The sequence below is a fragment of the Panulirus ornatus genome, chromosome 19, assembly GCF_036320965.1.
Source record: "Panulirus ornatus isolate Po-2019 chromosome 19, ASM3632096v1, whole genome shotgun sequence".
Taxonomy (NCBI): Eukaryota; Metazoa; Arthropoda; class Malacostraca; order Decapoda; family Palinuridae; genus Panulirus; species Panulirus ornatus.
In genome coordinates this window covers 64238776-64262662 of record NC_092242.1, presented here as the reverse complement: position 1 = coordinate 64262662, position 23887 = coordinate 64238776, and the positions used below count along the sequence as shown (strand labels likewise).

The following is a 23887-nucleotide window of genomic DNA, read 5'->3' as shown; positions in this document are numbered from 1 at the left end:
CAGGATTATCTATACACTGGTAATGTCTGTGAACTAGGGACCTTTGTGAGTGGGTGCTGTTTCGCCGTGTCGAAAACATAGAGTGATTCGGACAAGCCTAGCATTGTTATGGGAAATCCCGAAGTCTTTCGGGAACTTAACCTTGGCAGAGTGTGGGCTAAATCGAACCTGAAAAAAAACACAGAAAAAGTGTAAACCTTAAAACACTCTCCTCGAAGTTCAAGAAATGCACTCGAGTGAGTGAGTTTGGTTGAGGGACGAAGCGTGTGTTTAGTCTGATGACGTCTTGGATGTTGGTGACGTATGCAAGTGACGTAATGGACGCCGGGAGTTTGGCTGGAGTAACAGAGGGTCGCCACTAAAGAACGTGCGACCGAAAACGGAAATAGTAGGAAGCGAAAGTAGATAATTACTGAAGAATTTTCGTAATTTTCGGCAGTAGTAGAATAACACTTGACCGCTGTACTCCCAAAGCCAAGTGACGTATCTTTGTAGTAACGCTTGTCACAGTGTATACCACATTTGATCGTTGTTCTCAGTTAATGTGACGCTCTGTAACATGTAGACTAAGATCTGTCTCTTTATTGTTGTTATCCTAGTATATGTGTAACATGTTGGAGTATTCTACTCTCCTAGCCCTTGTAACGCGTTACTGTTTGTTAATTCTTAGTGTGTGTGTAACGCTGTGTTAGCTGTGCCCTGAGAGTGGTTGTAACTCGTTACCATCTGTCTGCAGGAACTGCGAGAGGCGTTTGACGATGAAGGCAGCAAGGTGAAGCAGGGTCCTCTGCTGCTGACCATGGCCGTCCCAGCCGGACAGAACTACATTGACAAGGGCTACGACATCCCCTCCCTCACCAGGTACGGCACCCTCCCTCACCAGGTACTGTACCCTCCCTCACCAGGTACTGTACCCTCCCTCACCAGGTACTGTACCCTCCCTCACCAGGTACGGCACCCTCCCTCACCAGGTACTGTACCCTCCCTCACCAGGTATGGCACCCTCCCTCACCAGGTACGGCACCCTCCCTCACCAGGTATTGTACCCTCCCTCACCAGGTACTGTACCCTCCCTCACCAGGTATTGTACCCTCCCTCACCAGGTACGGCACCCTCCCTCACCAGGTACGGCACCCTCCCTCACCAGGTACTGTACCCTCCCTCACCAGGTACTGCACCCTCCCTCACTAGGTATTCTCGCCAAATAGCACAGTCTTTTCCATCTCCAGTCACCATGATGTCACCACTTTAAGCTCATTCAGATCTCAGCTCTCACTGCAAAACATTAGACACTTCCCTCAGCACACTGCAGAGGGAGATTCCCCGTCCCTCTTACTGTCCAACGCGGAAGAACCACACGCGTCTCGAGCACCAGTGGTCCATCTTGCATATTCTGACGGTCAGGGATGTGACATTTTACATGGTCTGTTGCCTCGCAAGAGCCCGCGACAGGCTGGCTACAACAGCCTACCTCTACAGCTCATACACACAAACTCCTGTGCCTCACGCGGTGTAAGGAATCGAAACTGGTTTGGTTCAGTAGAGGAGTTCCCACCGTGTTGTCGATCAGTCATCATCCCATCCACCCGGTGGTCGGCTTGACATCACTCGCTGCTCTGCCTTCCGTCCCACGTCAACTGGTCCGATAGCGACACGGTGTTACGTCGTCCGGCCCAGTACGGTTCACCGGTGTTGGGGGTGGGGGGTGGGGGACGTGACGTAGTCCACTTGGACCGACTGTCGCAACCCAGACAGCCTCCGACAGCGAGAGAAATTCGACGTGAATATCATTGTTTAAAACGAGATTTCTCAGCCATGGGGGTGAAGAATTTGAGATGTAATGAGGACGATTATCCACGAGAGAAAGAATTGATCATAGTTTCATTTACCTCGAGGGTGTTGGAGGCAGGCGGGCGGGCGGGCGGCGAAGGTTAGAATTTCACAAGAAAGAGTCTTGAGACGAGGAAATCCACTGACATACTTATGCAGCCGGAACCCACCCGCCCGCCCCAGGCTCAGTGCCTCAGCTGAACCGCTTTCAACTGGACGGCCCAGCTCGCGCCAGAAGCATCCTCCTCTCCCCCTCCTCTTCCTCCTCCTCCTCCTCACATAGCCTATTCATCCACCCATCTATCCATCCCTCTATCTACAGTATTCATTGTCGACTCCGCGCATCAAACGCGGAAGGACCACACGAGAATCTCCCGCGGGAACGGAATATTTTCGACTCGAGCTTGTTGTAATCTGTCTATCTGTGTCTGTCCCCTTCTATCCCCTGATGAGGACCATGCATCATCTACAATACCCCAGCCCCTAATGTTCGTAACCTGTGTGCCACGTGGAGGCACCACGACCCTGACCAGTGGAGGAGGAGGAGGAGGAGGAGGAGGTCGACTTCGCGGAGGAGGTTAAGTTAGGAGGTGAAGAACACGCTCGTGGGAGGCAGGTGCGACAGAGGAGGCTGGCCATCTGTTATGGTCGTCCGACACGCAGTCATGATCACAGCGCTTGCTTTCCCCGCCTCTCTCTCTCTCTCTCTCTCTCTCTCTCTCTCTCTCTCTCTCTCTCTCTCTCTCATTCCCTCTCTCTCTCTCTCTCTCTCTCTCTCTCTCTCTCTCTCCACCATACGCATCCCCTCTCCCCAATATATGCATTCACTTTCCCTCCCTCTCCACCATACTCATCCCCTCCTTCCCTCCCTCCACCATACTGATCCCCTCCCTCCTCTTCTCTCTCTCCACCACACAGTGACCTGGACTTCTTCAACATCCTCAACTACGACTACCACAGCGCCTACGAACCCACGGTGAACCACCACGCAGCCCTCATGGCCGCCCCAGGCACCTCCGAGTACGCCTGGAACTCACAGCTCAACGTGGTGAGTAACTCCTGGGTCATGAGGACGTGATGAGCACCCACGTCTCCTCGGTGAGTGAACTTTGGTGATGAGTAAATGATACGTCTCAGCGAATGAATGTGATGAGTTGTTTACTAGGTCTTGGTGGGTATACTCAGGTTCTCCCAGGTCGCGAGGATATGAGTACCTGGTTCAGGTGAGTACGTCAAGTATATCCAGGTCGCAAGGAGATGAGTAACAAGTCTTTTGGATACGCCAGTTCTCCATGTCATGAGTACCAGGTGAGTACTAGGTCTTGGCCCCTGGTCCTGACCTGTTGTGTACGAGGCAGGTACTTGATAGAAGCTCTGACCTCACACTGAAATACATGAACTTCAACATTTCTAGTGGGAATTGTATTCAAAATAATTCTTAAATGGATAACAGGAAAGAATGGGAAGCTCTCACACGACTTGCTCACAGAAGAGAAAGATAATTGCGCATTATATTGTCCCACAGGACTGGACGGTGAAGTACTACATTTCCCTGGGCGCAGACAAGCACAAGCTGGTGATCGGCATCCCTACTTATGGTCGGTCGTACACGCTTATTGACGGAAACTTCACCGATTTCGGTGCCTCCGCCGACGGGCCTGGTGAGCAGGGAAAGTACACCAGAGAAAACGGTTTTATGGCCTTCTACGAGGTGGGTTTAAGAAGGGGTCACTATAGTATATGTCAGCGTCTCGTCTCGTCTCGTCACGATATTTCATATCTTTGTGCTGTATTGAGTTAAATGTTGGTATACTTAAAGTTATTAACGAAGGAATAGCAACAGTAATGTAGAAGGGAAGTTATTTTCTTGAATGATATAGTGAGTTATAAGACTCCTTTTGATGAACAGGTTTGTGAAAACATCGCCTCTTACGGTTGGGATGTCAGGAAACCTTACCCGCGACGTATCGGACCCTACGCCTACAACGAAGACCAGTGGGTCGGTTACGACGATGAGAAGATCGTCGCCAGGAAGGTGAGACGCCAGGGATGGACGGATGAACTTACACTGGGGAAACAGTGATGGAAGAATAGGCTAGGAAAAAAAAAGTTCGACAGTTTAAGTATCGCTAATGATCAAGAGATGGTACTCATCAGTTTAAGTTATCTCATCAAGTATGCTAGAATTATTATCAACCATCTCTATCTCTTTATCTCTGCGGCGGGCGCTACGCGTTAGCGCATATCATTATTGTTGACGAGCCCGTAGATAGATAGGGTAGGCACTCCTCGTCCACCGTCACTAACTCAGTCCCTCTACGGTGTCAGGCGGAGTACGTGCGGGAACAAGGCCTGGGAGGCATCATGTACTGGAGTCTGGACAACGACGACTTCCGAGGCATCTGTAACGGGGAGCAGTACCCGCTTGTGGAGGCTGGCAAAAAGGCCCTCTTCAGCGACGAGGACATAGACGTCTCCCTCAACGAGGCGAGGGCGCTCCAGAGCGCGACTGGGGGGTAAGTAGAGGCGGTCCGAGGGAAGAATCGGAAAGCATTCAGACCAGATTGTTTGTGGTTTCCTGGTTCATCCACCACTGGTATTCTCTGCCTTTAGTTGATGACCTTACACAAGCAAGGTCACGCGTTGATCTGAGATGGTATGTGCTTACCTATGGACAGAGTCCATTTTTTTTTTCTAGCTTACATAGACGAAGGAATTATCGTGTCTCCATGTGGCCATGTGTGTGGACTGGGAAATGGCTGTGTTCCTCTCTCTCTGGTAAATGTGTGATGTCGTCTGTCCCTGTCCTGTTGTTGTTGGAATTAGTGATGTTTCTGTGCAATATGCCAAAAAAAAAAAAAAAAAAAGCTTTTGGTTTCCTAGTCTTAAGGTATAATTTAAGGTTTAACACTGTCTTCCAATGGTATACACACATATATATACATATACCCATAATTTAGATATGGTAACATTGCTAATAAGGTTTGGTGTATCATAATCACTACAGTATTAGAGAGGTTTTAGTGCCACAGTTGTAGTCTTTAGTTTAACCTACTTTCGTTCGTGTGTTTTTTCTTGCTTTCACAACACTGTTACACTGTTAGTTATGGCTTCTGTTGTGGACGTCTGCAATATAGATCAATCAGGATTCACATTAATAGCCTTAATTTCACTGGGACTAGACATTAGCCTTAACTTTTCCAGGCACAAGAATCTGTAGATGATTAGTAATGCTACACTGGCTAGAATTCTGAGAGAACTTGGCTGAATGAATAAATAAAATTGGCTTGAATATCTGACGGTATACGATGATCTAGATCTGTATCTAAGGATGGAGTTTGATTCCTCTAATGTGTGGTGGTCGAGTTGTCTCAGAATTCTGGTGTATCTGTGGACCATGGCCACACTGGGGAAACTTTGTCCCCCACCCAAAATACACACAACACTTTCCACTTGCCAAAAACTATCACACGACAAATTGCAGAAGACGCACTTCAGTCTCAGTGGCCAGTCAGGCCGTTGATGACACCAGATCCAGAGGTTCGACGGACACCAGGTTCAAGACGCAAGACCGGTTCCGCACCGAAACACAAGACACTTTCCAAACAAGAGGTCAGAGCACAACTCGAACAAGAAATAGAGATAGTTTCCGCGGTAGAATCCGGAACACTTTGCGTTCGAGGTCCCAAGATGACGCTCGTCCTCGAGTCCAGGACAACTTCAGCACTCGAACTCCCGACAGATTCCAAGAACCCTTCCGCACCAGAGCTCCCGATAGAGAGCAGGACACCTTCAGCACTCGGGACCCCGACAGGTTCCAGGAACCCTTCCGCACCAGAGCCCCAGATAGAGCCGAGGACCCCTTCCTCACTCAGGCCCCAGACAGGTTCCAAGACCCCTACCTTACTCAGGCCCCAGACAGGTTCCAAGACCCCTACCTTACTCAGGCCCCCGACAGGTTCCAAGACCCCTTCCTCACTCAGACCCCTGACAGATTCCAAGACCCCTTCCTCACCAGAGCCCCCGACAGAGCCGAAGACCCCTTCATCACTCAGACCCCCGACGCCAGAGTTCAAGAACCCTTCCGTACCAGAGCCCCCAGCAGAGTCCGAGAACCGTTCAACGATAGGACTCAAGACAGAACCCAAGAGTCCTTCAGCACTAGGGCCCAAGACAGATCCCAGGCATCTCTCAGCTCCAGAACTCAAGACAGATCCCAAGAACGTTTCCGCACCAGGTCCCAAGACAGATCCCAGGCCTCCAGCAGAGTCCGAGAACCGTTCACCACTAGGACTCAAGACAGATCCCAAGAGTCCTTCAGCACTAGGGCCCAAGACAGATCCCAGGCATCTCTCAGCTCCAGAACTCAAGACAGATCCCAAGAACGTTTTCGCACCAGGTCCCAAGACAGATCCCAGGCATCTCTCAGCTCCAGAACTCGAGACAGATCCCAAGAATCCCTCAGCACTAGGGCCCAAGACAGATCCCAGGCATCCCTCAGCTCCAGAGCACGAGACAGATCCCAAGAACGTTTCCGTACCAGGAGTCAAGACAGAACCCAAGACTCCTTTAGCACCACGGCCCAAGACAGATCCCAGACATCCCTCAGCTCCAGAACCCAAGAATCCCTCAGCACTAGCGCCCAAGACAGATCCCAGGCATCCCTCAGCACCAGAGCACGAGACAGATCCCAAGAACGTTTCCGTACCAGGGCCCAAGACAGAACCCAAGACACGAGGAGGCAAGACTTCGGCACGACTTCCCAGTCGTCCGGGACCCAAACCCGTGGCGGCACAAGCTTCGGCACGTCCCGGGTCCAAGCCAGCCGACCCCCTCGTATAAGACCCAGGTACCCTCAGGACAGCCTCGCCGGTGCTGGAGCCACGCTAACCGGTCCTAACTGCACCAGGAGAGTCACGTCTCCCACAACAACGCCGCTTTGCCAGCTTTGTTAAACAGATTAACCCCTTTCATGTGTGTTTTGTTTGTGTGTGTTTGTGCTTGTTTATGTTTGTGCTCTCCGTCTTTGCTTGAACTGCTTCTGCTGGACATTAAGCTTAGAGCCTTCAGAGCGCGTGAGAGGTTCCCAGAACAAGGGACGATCGGCCATATCCACTTCATTCATGGGACTCATGTTCTTGAAGCCTTCGTCCGCCCGCCAACGCCCTCTACCAACCCCTCACCCACCCCCACCAAACATCACCACCCCCTACCCACAGTAGTACCCCCCACAGGCAACCTTACCCACAACCCATCCGTGCAGAGAGCCTAGTTAAGCAGAGGGCGCTCGCTCCTCTTGCAGAACCATCTCATCCATTAATATCTTGCCTTGCAGGAGAGCTTGCATGGATCACTCATCACGTTCCCGACGGCCGGAGCAAATACGCATTTGTATGACCGCCCCTCAGTGCATGTTGCCACCTCATGCATGGTTCATGACAGTTCCCGTATTTCAGGTTCATATAATCTGGTCCAGCATGTCAATAACAAGGATGACGAGGCCCAAATAAAGATCGTCATCCGATTTATATAATATATAAATTCTGCCTTGCCCATAATCAATTGATAAAGCACAGCAGAAGTTGGTGGCGTTTCTCGTACATGCCATCATAAAATGACTAACCTCTCATACTTGATATTAAACAGTAACTGGAAGTTGATAAGATGTGATACATTTTGGAAATATTCAGTGTCTGAACAGAAGAATTAGAAATCCTTTCTCTTGTCCCCTATTACCTCAACTCCTATATACTTGATTAGTAGGTTTTGTTTGTTAACTACAAGGTCATAGTTGTCCACACCAGTATTTCATATCACGTCCGTCAAGGGAGCTACAGTTTCTGAAATTTTTGTAGTGTGTGAAGAAATGAGAATTTCTCTGTTTTCTTTAGGTAGGTGACAGAAAAAGGCCATATTTCCTATTTTCTCTGTGGGTGACTATTTTCTTTTTCAAAATGATTGGAGAAGTTCAGACTTTCCCCGAGACTGTGTGTGGAAGGGTCAGATTGGATCATGTGTTTGATATGGAAGGATTGGTTCCTCATTCCTCATCCTTGTGTAGGAGGAATAGGTCCACCCCCCCTCCACATCCCATTTTCCGTGTGGAAGGATCAGGCCCACTCCTCCTTATAGATGGATAAGATCCCTCATTTCCCATTTTCTGTATAGGAGGACCAGACCCCTCACATCCCATTTTCTTTGTGAAAGACAGAAAGTGGGAGAGGTAGGGTGGGGTGGGGCGGCCCTGTATGTCTGCCTCGCCTGCTCTCTCTCTCTCTCTCTCTCTCTCTCTCTCTCTCTCTCTCTCTCTCTCTCTCTCTCTCTCTCTCTCTCTCTCTCTCTCTCTCTCTCTCTCTCTCTCTCTCAAAAACCCACATCCTAATCTCGCCTCCATGTTCTCAGCGCCCGCACTCCCGGCAGCCTCTCCTCGCGCGTCCAGAACCGACGTAGGCTCACCACCACCACCTCCAGGTACGTCGAGTGGGACACACACACACACACACACGAGGACACAGTCAATGCGGGCACAATACGATAGCTTAGACAGATAGTTTAAGTAGGTCATCAAATACCCTGACTTTCTGATGAACGCAACGGGTCGCCCGTGTGCGAATTCCTGGTCGAGGCAGTCGAGCCCACAGCCAATCCCAGCTGTTCATCCTCCTCTTGGGGGGTGGGTCGATAAATATGTGCCTGGTTTAGGCTGTGTGTGTGTGTGTGTGTGTGTGTGTGTGTGTGTGTGTGTGTGTGTGTGTGAATGGGACCTTTAAAACTCAAAGACCAGTCACCCACCACACCTCAATAACAAATTTCCTCTTCCTCCTCCTGCCGCGCCTCCTGCAGGCCCGCGAGGCTGCCTGCGACCACGAGCACGCCTAGAGGGACACTGCGTAGACGCCGCCCTGGGATACGACGAGGACAGAGGAAGCAGGCAACCACCACCACCATCGACCCCCTCAACACCCCAGCACCGCCAACAACCCCCAGCCCGGTCTCTGGTACGTCGGCGACGGTCAGACCCGGAGATCGATAGATGGATGATAAAGCCCAATAGATAGTGATAGAGTGACGATAGACAAAAGGCTAGATCGATAGATAGGCGAGGTGGTCCATAATCAGTGATAAGTAGGTGGTGACGAATCGATAGGAGTTGCGTCAAAAACCCTAGGATGATTGAGACCTGGACAGTACCAGAGTTTTTTTAATCATGGAAATCATAATTGTATTCAGACATCCAAAAGGTGTACGTACAGTAGCTCTAAATTGAATTTGAATGAAGATGAAGGCAATAACAAGAAATCTATCGGCCATATTTTTCTGGGCCTTGCTAAAATTTCTGAATTTCTGATATCGATCATTTTTTTCTATTTTGTACTCTTCGGGTGCGTACGTCAGAAGAAAACTTATCACTAGATAGAATGATATCGATAGACAGATAAACCAATCAGTTCAGTGATGTGTGGATAGATTGGTAGACAGACATGGACAAATGATTTGATGATAGACACGTTCACACATTAGGTACACGGATGGACGAGCTGATAGATATATAGCAAGGAATAGACATAGCAGGAGGGGACTTTATCAGTGTTCTTGATTCTTAATGTTGTTGGTAGCCCGACCGTGTGTGACTTGATGTCTCATGCGTTGCCAGGTTTCTCGTGCAAGCGGGAGGGCTTCTACCCCAACCCTGACAACTGCCACAAGTACTACTGGTGTCTCGACTCTGGTGCTTCTGGCCTGGGCATTGTAGCCCACGCCTTCACCTGCCCCTCAGGTAAGTGATGTACGCCTTCACCTGCCCCTCAGGTAAGTGACGTAATCCTTCACCTGCCCCTCAGGTAAGTGACGTAAGCCTTCACCTGCTTCTCAGGTAAGAGACGTAATCCTTCACCTGCCCCTCAGGTAAGTGACGTAAGCTCACCTGCCCCTCAGGTAAGTGGCGTAATCCTTCACCTGCCCCTCAGGTAAGTGACGTAAGCCTTCACCTGCTTCTCAGGTAAGAGACGTAATCCTTCACCTGCCCCTCAGGTAAGTGACGTAAGCTCACCTGCCCCTCAGGTAAGTGACGCAATCCTTCACCTGCCCCTCAGGTAAGTAGCGCACGGCTTCACCTGCCGCTTAAGTAGGTGATGCACGTTGTAGGTTGGGAGCTGACGCCCCCTTACGTCTCCCAACAGACCTGGTGTTCAGCAAGACCATTGATGGGTGCGACCACCCGACCAGGACCAAGTGTTCCACCGAGAAGAAGAGTCGAGGTGGAGCCTCCGCCACCACGCCAAAACCCTCCTCCGGCTCCATCCCCACCACCACCGAGATCCCCGTCGACTACTCCTACCTGGACGACATCTACGTCGACGACGAGTACTACTATGACTACGAGGATTCCACTCCCGGTGACCTGCCGGAACCAGTTGAGGAAGTCCCCAACACTGTCAGCAGACGGTAAGTTGTGGCTTGGGTAGCGGAGAGAGTATCTGACGACAGAAGTAGTAGACAGCGAAGTGCGGTTTACCAGACCGTTTTAGAACATTCAAATGGAAGCTGCAGATATACGGTATATTTTCCTTTCCTTTGAAAACATTAGATTGTTATTCGTTATGTGATGTTTCGGAGAGATATGTCTGTGTCTAACACTGTCATGAACATCCTGCAGCCTGCAGAACTCTGGAGGGAACCAGTTCACGAGGGGATCGACTTCCTCCAAGAGTTCGAGTTCGACCTCAGGTTCCGCCCGGGAGACTACCTCCTCGTCAGGATCTCTAGGAGGACGCTCAAGACCCCAGTACACTAGCATCAGCCGCGACAGGTGAGGCGTCTCGTTCCTGGTGTTTTCTGTTGCACTGTCTACAGATTATTGTTACTATTGGCTTGTCTCTGTGGCTCCCATTTCATGAGGGGTTCTAAACTAACCATTGTCGCACAGGAGTCGGACGTCCCAGGCAGCAGCGACCGACTCTTCCTCCTCCTCATCATCATCCTCCAGGCGACAGGAACCCGCCAGCACCGGAGGAAGACGCCCTGAGTACACTACTATAAGACGCCAGAGACCCGCGGCCCAGGCCCGTCCTGCCGCGGAGGAAGAAGTTGGTCAGGCCCGCGAAGCCGAGCCGACACAAGGAGGAGGAGGAGGACGAGAGTACGTCGTCCTCGAGAGACGTCGTCCACAAACTTCCGGTGGGGTGGTCGCCCCGGCCGCTGAAGTTAGTGCTGCCACGCCGGCTCCCATCGAGGAACTGTACCCGACTCAGCCAACACTCGAGTACGTGACAATTGACCGTTCTCGTGGCAGGATCACGCCTGATTCCCCAACCCCACCTTCTCTCCCTGCCTCAGAACCCACTGTTAGTCCAGCACAAGGTTTAGTCGAGATCGCACCTACCAGTCCAAGGTACCAACCCTCAGTTTTCAGCAGCTGAGCTTTTCAACTGCTTGCATCAGCAACTGAGCTTTTTCACCTCTTGCATCAACAGCTGAGCCTTTCACTGCTTGCGTCAACAGCTGAGCCCTTCACTGCTTGATACTTTGCAATGACGTCAATCTCCAAGTCACGGTTATACACGTTTATGTCAAAGGAATGTGCGTGTTCCTCCCTCGAGCACTGGTTATGGTGAACTCGTTTCATTCCTGCTTCTCAGAACACACCTGCAGATTCATCCTTTCTTTTTCTTTCTTCTATTCACTTAAATTTTTCTAACTGATGTATCACACTTGCTGTCTGTACCTGTATGACCTAAATCTTAGAGCCAGAAAGCCCACGCGCCCCTCACCAACCTCTCACACTCGATGTTCAGCTGTCGGTGGCGCGTCTCGCTGCTGCTGCCACCACTCTATGCCAACCCTCCGCTTTCGGTACCAGGCATGACCTTACCTACGCCGTGGTATGACCTTACCCATTGACCTTACCTACTGGGTTACCCATGTGCTATCTGACATGTCAACAGCTCTCTACCATATTGTACAAGTTGACGCTCATGCTTCGCCCTGTGTTGCAGATGAAATTACCTGCGGATATCTTTGTATTTTGTGTTGTGGGGCGCGCCAAGTACTTCCACCACTCATACCGGGACCTCCTCCTACAGCAGCTCGGGCGATGTATACTAACAGAAGACTTTGGGAAGCGCGCGCAGTGTGTGTGTGTGTGTGTGTGTGCGTGTGTGTGTGTGTTTGAGTGTGCCGCTTTTACAGCCTTCCCGCTCTAACACCGGGTGTCATTGATAATCAGAATACTGGTAAGCAGGTTGATAAACACCGTCGCTGACCATGGCCACTGTACTTACTAACATGCTCTCCGCAGGTACGTGACGATCGAGCGGGGTCGTTTCGCCACCGAAGAAGAAATCACCACCACCACCACTGAGGAGACGACGGTTGTCAGCGACCCTGTAAGTCCGTCCTCTGTCAGATACAGGCCACTTGTGGTGCGTCCGACGCCCACAACCCCGGCCGTTCACACAGTGGACATTCAGGATAATCTGTTGCATGTTGGTTTGCCTGATCACTCGGCTGTGGCACCTTCTAATCAGGCAGGTTCAGCGCCTTCGGTCGTCGAGACGACCGTAGTGTCGAAGCCTGGAGCACCAACTGAGGGGGAAGTAGTAGTACTCGAGGTTGTGGGAGACAAACCAGACTTAACTGTACTAACTCCAGGTGACTCTCTACCCAAGCTACACCCCGAGGCTGAGGGCCAGTCCAAGGTCGACCTCGAGTCCGACACCGACCTGACGCCAGAGATTAGTTTTGATTCAATCACCCTCAGGCCCCCGGTCGATCTCACAGGCGACGGCGCCCACAGCCACGAGTTCGACCTCCCCGAGAACAACTTGGGACGGACCAGGGTCGTCCACGGACACAAACTCGTGCCGTCCAAAGTTGTCCCGGAGAGTGAGCTCAGGGCTGTCCATCTCGAGCATGAGCACAAGGTGCCCATACCCAGCACGGTCGTGCAGGAGATTAAACCAGTCCAAGTCAAGACCATCCCTAAGATCACGCCTGTCATGGTGTCGCCAGGGGTCCCATCTGACGCAGGTGAGGTCGACCAGGGGCACGACGGGGTAACTCACAAGAAATTGGTCATTGATGATGATAGTACGTCAGGTCGGGGCCGTCAAGTTGGGTCTGTGTCCAGGGTCGACCAGGCACAGGTCACGGCTGTGTCCAAGGCTGACCAGGCACAGGTCACGGCTGTGTCCAAGGCTGACCAGGCACAGGTCACGGCTGTGTCCAAGGTCGACCAAGCACAAGTCACGACTGTGTCCAAGGCCGACCAAGCACAAGTCACGACTGTGTCCAAGGTCGACCAGGCACAGGTCTCGGCTGTGTCCAAGGTCGACAAAGTCGCGGCTGTGTCCAAGGTCGACCCGGCACAGGTCACGGCTGTCCCTCAGACTCGCCTTAGGTCAAAGATCGTTATCCTACCAGACAACCTGCCCGAGATTATCCTAGACACAGATACCAACATTCTCACTCACGATGTACAGACTGATCGCGTGTCGCACACTGATAGTGTGGCACAGACTGATAGTGTGTTAGATACTGGGCGTGTGTCAGAGACTGATCGTACGACAAAGACCGGACGTGTGTCACAGAGCGGGCGTGTGTCGCAGAGTGGACGTGTGTCACAGAGTGGGCGTGTGTCACAGAGTGGACGTGTGTCACAGACTGGACGTGTGTCACAGAGTGGGCGTGTGTCACAGAATGGACGTGTGTCACAGGCTGGTCGTGTGTCAAAGACCGGTCGTGTGTCAAAGACTGATCGTGTGTCACAGGCCGGTCGTGTGTCAAAGACTGGACGTGTGTCACAGACTGGGCGTGTGTCACAGACTGGACGTGTGTCAAAGACTAGACGCGTGTCACAGAGTGATCGTGTGTTAAAGACTGGACGTGTGTCACAGAGTAATCGTGTGTCAAAGAATGGACGTGTGTCACAGACTGACCGTGTGTCACAGACTGATCGTGTGTTAAAGACTGGACGTGTGTCAAAGAATGGACGTGTGTCACAGACTGGACGTGTGTCACAGACTGATCGGGTGTTGCAAAAAGGCCGTGTATTACTCACTGGTCATGCGTCACAGACAGACAGTGTGTCACAGAGTGATAGCGTGACATCTGGTGTCACTCTGTCAAAGACTGATGGTGTGTCACAGACTGATGAAGTATCACAGACTGTTCTTGACTCACAAACTGATGGAGTGACATCTGATGTCCTTGTGTCACAGACTGATGGAGTGACATCTGGTGTCACTGTGTCACAGACTGATGGAGTGACATCTGATGTCCTTGTGTCACAGACTGATGGAGTGACATCTGGTGTCACTGTGTCACAGACTGAAGGTGTGTCACAGACTGGTTCTGTGTCACAGACTGGTCGATTGTCACAGTCTAATGAAGTGATATCTGGAGTCCGTGTGTCACAGGCAGATGATGTGTCACAAACTGATGTTGTGTCACAGACAGAACATGTGTCACAGACTGGCCGTGTGTCACAGACTGATGATTTGAGTGAGTCGCAATCTGACCGTGTGTCACAGCATGACAATGTGTCACAGACAGGTCGTGTGTCACAGACTGATCGTGCATCACAAACTGGTCGTGTGTCACAGAATGATCATGTGACATCTGGGGAACGTGTGTCACAGACTGACCAAGTGTCACTTACTGGTGTATCACTAACTGATCGTAAGTCACAGACTGAAGATGTGTCTCAGACTCATGTCGTGACAACTGGTGAACGTGTGTCACAGACTGACCATGTGTCACAGACTAGTCGTGTCTCACAGACTGAAGGTGTGTCACAGACTAGCACTGTGTCACAGTCTGAAGGTGTGTCACTGACTGGCCGTGTATCACAGACTGAAGGTGTGTCACAGACTCATGGCGTGACATCTGGTGAACGTGTATCACAGACTGACCGTGTATCACAGACTGAAGGTGTGTCACAGACCGGCCGTGTGTCTCAGACTCATGGCGTGACATCTGGTGAACGTGTGTCACAGACTGGCCGTGTGTCACTGACTGAAGGTGTGTCACAGACTGGCCATGCGTCACAGACTCATGGCGTAACATCTGGTGAACGTGTGTCACAGACTGACCATGTATCACAAACTAGCCGTGTATCACAGACTGAAGGTGTGTCACAGACTGGCCATGTGTCACAGACCCATGGTGCGACATCTGGTGTACGTGTGTCACAGACTGGCAGTGTATCACAGACTGAAAGTGTGTCACAGACTGGTCGTGTGTCACAGACTCATGGCGCGACATCTGGTGAACGTGTGTCACAGACTGGCCGTGTATCGCAGACTGGCCGTGTGTCTCAGACTGAACGTGTGTCACAGACTGGTCATGCGTCACAGAATCATGGCGTGACTTCTGGTGAACGTGTATCACAGACTGGTCGTGTGTCACAGACTGAACGTGTGTCACAAACTGGCCGTGTGTCACAGACTCATGGTGTGTTATCTGGTGAACGTGTGTCACAGACTAGTCGTGTGTCACAAACTGAAGGTGTGTCACAGACTGGCCTTGTGTCACAGACTGAAGGTGTGTCACAGGCTGGCCATGTGTCACAGACTGAAGATGTATCACAGACTGGCCGTGTATCACAGACTGAAAGTTTGTCACAGACTCATGGCGTGACATCTGGTGAACGTGTATCACAGACTGACCGTTTATCACAGACTGTCCGTGTGTCACAGGCTGAAGGTGTATCACAGACTGGCCGTGTATCACAGACTGAAAGTGTCTCACAGAATGATCGTGTGTCACAGACTCATGGCGTGACATCTAGTGAACGTGTGTCACAGACTGGCCGTGTGTCACAGACTGGACGTGTGTCACAGACTGGCCGTGTGTCACAGACTGAAGGTGTATCACAGACTGGCCGTGTGTCACAGACTGAAGGTGTATCACAGACTGAGGGTGTGTCACAGACCGGCCGTGTGTCACAGACTCGTCGCGTGACATCTGGTGAACGTGTGTCACAGACTGAAAGTGTGTCACAGACTGAAGGTGTGTCACAGACTGGCCATGTGTCACAGACTCATGGCGTAACATCTGGTGAACGTGTGTCACACACTGACCGTGTATCACATTCTGGCCGTGTGTCACAGACTGAAGATGTGTCACAGACCGGCCATGTGTCACAGACTCATGGTGTGACATCTGGTGTACGTGTGTCACAGACTGACCGTGTATCACAGACTGGTCGTGTGTCACAGACTGGTCGTGTGTCACAGACTCATGGCGTGACATCTGGTGAGCGTGTGTCACAGACTGGCCGTGTATCACAGACTGAAAGTGAGTCACAGACTGGTCGTGTGTCACAGACTCATGGAGTGACATCTGGTGAGCGTGTGTCACAGACTGGCCGCATATCACAGACTGGCCGTGTGTCACAGGCTGGCCGTGTGTCACAGACTGAAGGTGTATCACAACCTGAAGGTGTGTCACAGACCGGCCATGTGTCACAGATTCATGGCGTGACATCTGGTGTACGTGAGTCACAGACTGAAAGTGTGTCACAGACTGGCCGTGTGTCACAGACTCATGGCGTGACATCCGGTGAACGTGTGTCACAGACTGGCCGTGTATCACAGACTGGCCGTGTGTCACAGACCGGCCATGTGTCACAGACTGATGGCGTGGCATCTGGTGTGCGTGTGTCACAGACTGGCAGTGTATCACAGACTGAAAGTGTGTCACAGACTGGCCGTGTGTCACAGACTCATGGCGTAACATCTGGTGAACGTGTGTCACAGACTGGCCGTGTATCACAGACTGAACATGTGTCACCGACTGGCCGTGCATCACAGACTGAACGTGTGTCACAGACTGGCAGTGTGTCACAGACTCATGGCGTGACATCTGGCGAACGTGTTTCGCAAAATGACCGTGTGTCACAAAATGAAGTGTCACGGACTGACCATGTGTCACAGACTGGTCGTGTGTTACATACTGATCACGTGTCACAGACTGAAGGTGTATCACAGACTGGACGTGTATCACAAAGTGAAGATGTGTCACAGACTGCCCAAGTGTCACAAACTGGTCTTGTGTCACATACTGGACGTGTGTCACAGACTGATGGTTTGTCACAGACTGCCCATGAGTCACAGACTGATGGCCTGATATCTAATGACCGTGTGTCACAGACTGATGATGTGTCACAGATTGACCATGTTTCACAGACAGATGGTGTGACATCTGCTGTCCGTGTGTCACAGACTGATGATGTGTTACAGAAAGACGATGTGTCAAAGACTAGCCGTGTGTCACAAACTGATGATGTTACATCTGGTGTACGTGTGTCACAAACTAACCTTGGGTCACAGACCGCAGGTGTGTCACAGACTGATCATGTGTCACACTCTGGACGTGTAATACAGACTGATGGTGTGACATCTGGTGTGCGTGTGTCACAGACTGGCCGTGTGGCACAGACTGACCATGTGACACAGACCGGACATGTATTACAGACTGGAAGTGTGTCACAGACTGATGGCATGACACCTGGTGTCCATGTGTCAAAAACAGATCGTGTGTCACAGACTAGTAGTGTGTCACTTACCGATGGTGTGACACAGACTGACCATATGTCAGAGATTGGTCATGTGCCACAGACTGGCCGTGTGTCACAGACTGATGCTGTATCACAGACTGCCCATGAGTCACAGACTGGCCGGGTCTCAAAGACCGATGGTGTAACATCTGGCGTCCGTGTGTCACAGTCTGATGGTTTGTCACAGATTGGCAGTGTGTCACAGACTGATGGTGTGTCACAGACTGGCCGTGTGTCACAGACTCATGGCGTGACATCTGATGTACTTGTGTCACAGACTGGCCGTGTATCACAGACCAGCCGTGTGTCACAGACTGATGGAGTATCACAGACTGAGAAAGTGTCACAGACTGGCCATGTGTCACAGACTGATGGAGTATCACAGAATGAGGGAGTGTCACAGACTGTCCATGTGTCACAGACTGATGGAGTATCACAGACTGAGGGAGTGTCACAGACTGGCCATGTGTCACAGACTGATGGAGTATCACGGACTGGTCGTGTGTCACAGACTGTCCATGTTTCACAGACTGAAGGAGTGTCACAGACTGGCCGTGTGTCACAAACTGATGGAGTATCACAGACTGGCCGTGTGTCTCAGACGAGCCGCGTGTCACAGTCTGATGTGTCACAGACTGACAGTGTGAGTTCTGGTGTCCATGTGTCACAGAGAAGCCGAGCGTCACAGACTGACCACGTTTCGAAGACTGTTGGTGTGCCACAGACTGGCCATGTGTCACAGACTGGTAGTGTGTTACAGACTGCACGTGTGTCACAGACTGACCAGGTTTCGCAGACTGGTGGTGTGTCACAGACTGATCGTGTGTCACAGACTAACCGTGTGTCACAGACTGATGGTGTGACATCCGGTGTCCATCTGTCACAGACTGACCATGTGTTACAGGCTGATGGTGTGTCGCAGACTGGCCATGTGTCACAGACTGATAGTGTGTCACAAGCTGCCCATGTGTCACAGACTAATAGCTTGTCAGAGTCCGATAGTATGACATCTGGTGTCATGTGTCGCAGACTGATGGTGTGTCACAGACTGGTCGTGTGTCGTCACAAGCTGGCCGTGTGTCACAGACTGACCATGTATCACGGGCTGATGGTGTGTCACAGACTGACCGTGTGTCACATACTAGCCGTGTGTCACAGGCGGACCACATATCACTGACTGATGATGTGTTACAGACTAGCCATGTGTCAAGGACTGACGGTGTATCACAGACTGGTCATGTGTCACAGACTGGTCATGTGTCACAGACTGACCGTGTGTCACAGACTAGTCATGTGTCACAGACTGATGGTGTATCACATACTAACCGTGTGTCGCAGACTGGTCATTTGTCACAGACTGGCCGTGTGTCACAGACTAGTCATGTGTCACAGACTGATGGTGTATCACACACTAACCGTGTGTCACAGACTGGTCGTGTGTCACAGACTAGTCGTGAGTCGCAGACTGGCCTTGTGTCACAGATTGGTCGTGTGTCAGAAAATGATAATATAGTACAGACTAATGGTGTGACATCTCATGTCCGTGTGTCACAGACTGACGATGTGTCACAGACTGGTCGCGTGTCACAGACCGACCGTGTGTCACAAACTAGTAGTGTGTCAGAGACTGATGCGTCACACACTAGCCGTGTGTCAGAGACTAACCGTGTGTTACAGACTAACCATGTTACACAGTCTGACACTGTGTCACACACTGACCACGCATCGCAAGATGACCACGTGACGCCCTCCGCTCGCCCGTCACTAGCCGACCGCGCTTCTCAGGTTCAGAGCAGCGTCACACAGGATGGCCGTGCGTCGCACGACAGCCGTGTGACGCAGGGTGATCGTGCGTCACAAGCTAAGAGCGTCAAACAGGGCAGCCGCGCGTCGCAGGCCAATCACGTAGGCCGGGCTGATCGTGTGTCGCTTAGCGATGGTGTGTCGCAAACAGACCTGCACAGGCTTAAGGTAGACGATATCTCCCTGCTGGACTTGGTGCCTCTAGTAGCTAGAAAACCTACACCCGAGACTGCAGTAGCCTCCCCAACCCCACACACCACCACCACCACCACCTTAACCTCCTCCCACCACCAACCCACCACGGTAGAGTCACCTGCATCATCATCCCTCGGGCCGGCTCCGCAGGTGCCGGAGGCGGTGAGGGTGGAGCACCGTGCCCCTCACATACCACAGGAGGCCACCCCCTCCACACGCACGCCCTCTACCCCCAACACTGATCATTCTCTTCCTCTAACGATGCATCATGGTGATGGACACTTTCTAGAGAGAGAGGGAGAACTTGTCTTGCATGATCAACTCACTCCCCGAGAGGACTCGGGGGAAAAGGATGTCCCCCCTTTAGTGCATGATTCACAGCATGGCGGGGAACCTGGCAGTGGCGGAGCACTGAAGGCGACGACGTCGGTGGTGGCGGTGCATGGCGGGTCGTCGCATGGCAGGCAGGAGGTCGTCAGGACGGGACCCAGCCTGCATGATGTTCTCTCTCCCCAGGCCGCCGCTGGTGCTACTCACGACGCCCTCCCTAATGAGGATTACAATTACTACGACGACGAAATCCTCACCACGGAAACTGGGTCGTCTGACCTTACCCTCCCTAGCTCTTCTCCGCCACCACCACCACCACCATCATCACAAACAACAACAACAACAACAAGCTCAACAACCACTACTACCACATCATCTCCTATAACAACCACCACTACCACAAATGAACGTAACACCACCATCACAACTGCCGGAAGACCTACACGAACTCGCACCCGCTTAAGGGGTCGTCCGGTGGGGTCTCAGGCCAAACGCCTAGGGGCGTCTGTGGACGGCGTGAGTCGCCGAACCTCCAACACGCAGTCCCGCCTTCCCTCCAAGCCACTCCGAAATAAAACGGGCGGCGAGAAAGGGAAGGCGGAGAGGAAAGAGGAGGTCCTTAAGTCGACTCCCGGCGTCCTCAGACGTCCACCTCCCCGTCGACCGACCGGGTCTTCCAAAAACAACAGGAGGAGAATCTTGGTGAGGAAGAGAATCGGGGTCATCGGAGCTTCTGGTCAAGTAAATATCTTCTTCCTCTTGCGGTGATGGGTGTAGTGTGAGTGTAGTAGTATCAGTAGCCTCCAGACACAGACTGTACATACTTACCTTCATCCCATCTCTCATTATACCACACATACCTCACTCCGGTTGTTGATGCATTGTGTATATTTGCCACACCCTTCAGTAGTTTGCATTGGATACTTAACAGTGAACCAAAGGAAGTTGATTAGAGTTGATTTGGAGTCATTCCACCACATACTCTAATTGACTTCCGTGTATATGATACAGAGTAGTTTATATTTGCACATCACATGTTACCCTGGTCACTTGGGCGTCATGAATGACACGTACCTGTGGTAAAGTAATCCTCATGAACTGATAGCATGTTATAACCAACTTAATAACTTGACCGAGACTGTAGACCGTCAGTCACCTCCCGGACTGGGAACGACTCTCCACATGACCTAAAGTGACATATTAGACTTGGACGGACTTCGTCTTTGTTTCAGAACATGATGCGGAAGGATTACAGTCAGAGGTCATCAGGACAGACTTTAGCCTCCAGTTTGCTCTGCCTGTGTTCACTGATCGTTCTCCAGCTTGTTTGGTATAAATGACAATCTCTTCCAGATCCAAAATGACGCAATGTGGGTAAGAGAATTTTTCATATTGTTTACACATAATCTTCTTCGTGCAACCCCAACCACAACACCATCACTACCACCACCGCCACACTTCTTGGGTTCTTTGAACAACCTTTCTCTGGTGAACTCGGACTTGCAGGTGACTACTCTCTGCCTCTCGGGGACTTCTCTCTCCTGTAGGAGGCGATAAGCTACGGCCTGACTCCCCGACTTCGATAATCTTAGACATTCTTCTTGTTGCAGTTGTCTGTTGCTGACAAGACTGTCTGGAATGAGTGTTCCTGTTTATGTTTGATGATAAATGCTATGATTTTGTATCAAAGATCCAGCACATAGATTTCATTAAGTATTTTGATATTTATCTATTTGGTTACCATCTAAACTGAATCATTACTATGCTTTTAAACTGGCAATATTCTAGTTCTAGAAGACTTTGACTCCCCACTTGTGGAATGGTGTATGTAAGGGATCATCTTGGTCTCGTCCTAGGCTGAGCAGACGACAAGTGGACCTGTGAGGATCAGGACACGACCTCCTACCTCCCCGAGGACCAACCCTTCTAGGACTTTCACTCGCCCACGTTTGCCTCGCCCGCAGCTTGACGACGCCAGCCTACAGCCTGAGTCTCGCCAACGACCATCTCGCCCGCTGATCCAGATCAGCCCGAGACCAAGCCGCCCATCGGCTGACGGTCCAAGAGTAAGCCGCCCATCAGATCGAACAAGACTGACTCGCCCATCGGCTGATAACCCAAGAGCAACCCGTCCAGTGGATGGTCCACGCCCAGTCCGTCCGGAAGATGATGATACCCGCCCACAGCTTAGCACCGCCGCCCCTGTACTCAGTGCCACAGCATCACCGGTCGAAGTGGCAAGAGATGAGGAGGCCGTGACGACGTTTGATGAGGAGTCCCTCTCAGACACGACTGTGTACCCGGAGTCGACAGTACGACCCACTCTTGCATCGTTGTTCCCCAAGCCTCAGGCTACCACCACGCCTGCACCCACCACTCCTGCACCCACCACGCCCGCTCCCAGAACACGCTCACGCCCTAGTCCCCGCACTCGACTGAACCCACGACCTCGAGCCACGTCACCTCGTCCCCCTCCACGATCCCCACGCCCTCAGCGTCCTGCCTTCGCCAAGATCCCCGTGACGCCCCCGCCCACCCTTAAACCAGCTCAGTCGGCCATCCTCGCCGGAGACTACACCGACTATTACTACGACGATCTCGAGGGAGCCTTGACCGGCACCTTGGGCCAGCTCGCCACGCTGACGGAGAAGGCTATTCTCATGGCAGATGGCTCCGTCCAGTGCTACGACACTGGGTACTTCTCCCACCCGGACTCCTGCAAGAAGTTCATCTCGTGCTCGAAGACTGTGCGAGGGTTGGTCAGGGGCTGGGTGTACACCTGCCCGCAGCAGCTGGTGTTCGATCCCGTGGGAGGGATGTGTAACTGGGCCGAGTCTGTCGACTGTGAGGGACGCAAGTAACTCACTACTGATATTCAGGAAGACGGGAAGAGCCAAGTCGTTAAATCACCGACAGATAGAAGGAGACTTCCTCCCTACAGACCTGGAATAAGTTCGGCAAGTCTTGGGACAACGATCATACGTCGCCGATTTAGGGAACAAACATGAATTACTCTTCAAGTTACTTTACAGACACGGGAAGTACCACACCATGCGGCGGGATATCGGGAATAAATCGGTAAATCACAAGGGAACTAAGGTGCTAAGTTAAGTGGAGAGATTTATGTCTGTGTTCGAGTTTAGGAGCGGGTAGGGAAGTCATCATAATCAAGGACTCAGAATGGATCATTGACCTTGATAGAGTTCCATCACATCAGCTTCACCAATGTTGTTATTTCATACACCGTGTTGCTGATGCTAGACACTCGGTAATAAAACATTATATCTTATCACTATCTTCCCTTGATATTATCACATTCCCTTGATACTGTCTTGACATATCTTCGAAGATAACTAGTGAACACACATTTCACTGTTGTTAACTTTCCATGAACCTGAGCCTAAATATGCTCTAATTCAGAGAGGATAAACTTGTTGATTCAAAGTGATCTTATCATAGCTGTGTGTTGCTCAACATACACACACACACACACACACACACGTGCATCATAACATTTTGTTGCTCAACGCACACACACATTTATTTCATATTGAATCTCTCTCTTCAGTGCATTCCTGAAAGTTTGGCCTTTTTCTTTCGAGGAACAGAGTGTGTGTGTTCGTGTTCTGTTTCTGCTAGTTCTGTTGAGGGTATGAATGCGTAGTTTAATCTGCTTGTTATCGTGTGCACGGAGTTGCGTGTCTGCTCCCGCTCTGTTCTTCATGGAAAACATGAACAAAAAAAAATCTAAATTATTCTCCAGGAGGTTGTGACGCAACCCAAGACCCCAAGTTTTATTATGTAAATAGCATTTTATAATTAAACTTATTGATGTAAGAGATATTTTGTTTTTAGTCCCTTTAACTGTTGTTAGATTGAGCTTTAGAGTTCTATGCAAGACCTCATTTGAGTATGAAGCCAGGCAGGGGTGCAGAGAGGCACCATATATGATTGTCCAAGTTCCAGTCAACAGGCACCGTAATATACCCATTTTTTAATATTTGGCTTCAATCAACCTTCCTCCGCTCAACGTAAACATCGTTTACCGATTTCCCGTAGGATCTTCCCTTCTACCATCTGCTTAATTCAGGTGCGTAGCCAGGATGTCGGATCTCCAAACAAGATTGGTGTGGAAGAACATATTTTATGTAACAGTATTTGCGACTCCTA

The 23887-nt window shown here is 51.1% G+C and overlaps 1 protein-coding gene across 6 annotated transcripts in view; it reads left to right on the top strand.

Moving 5' to 3' along the window:
- Cht6 (Chitinase 6) overlaps positions 1 to 23556 on the top strand; it is a 66153-nt gene extending 42597 nt beyond the window's left edge. Inside the window, exons 5-20 of one of the 6 annotated variants that reach the window (XM_071674144.1) lie at positions 737 to 861; positions 2749 to 2878; positions 3356 to 3541; positions 3740 to 3865; positions 4159 to 4346; positions 5315 to 6229; positions 6302 to 6679; positions 8233 to 8301; positions 8674 to 8828; positions 9485 to 9607; positions 10011 to 10275; positions 10487 to 10639; positions 10757 to 11221; positions 12128 to 12215; positions 19904 to 20458; positions 21574 to 23556. In XM_071674144.1, the coding sequence (XP_071530245.1) occupies positions 737 to 861; positions 2749 to 2878; positions 3356 to 3541; positions 3740 to 3865; positions 4159 to 4346; positions 5315 to 6229; positions 6302 to 6679; positions 8233 to 8301; positions 8674 to 8828; positions 9485 to 9607; positions 10011 to 10275; positions 10487 to 10639; positions 10757 to 11221; positions 12128 to 12215; positions 19904 to 20458; positions 21574 to 22578 (4926 nt within the window). In that variant the 3' untranslated portion in view covers positions 22579 to 23556. Of the gene's footprint in view, positions 1 to 736; positions 862 to 2748; positions 2879 to 3355; positions 3542 to 3739; positions 3866 to 4158; positions 4347 to 5314; positions 6680 to 8232; positions 8302 to 8673; positions 8829 to 9484; positions 9608 to 10010; positions 10276 to 10486; positions 10640 to 10756; positions 11222 to 12127; positions 12216 to 19903; positions 20459 to 21573 lie in introns of all 6 variants that reach the window. The other 5 variants (XM_071674145.1, XM_071674142.1, XM_071674148.1 and 2 more) reach the window with 5 other exon arrangements.
- The last annotated feature ends 331 nt before the right edge of the window (positions 23557 to 23887 follow it).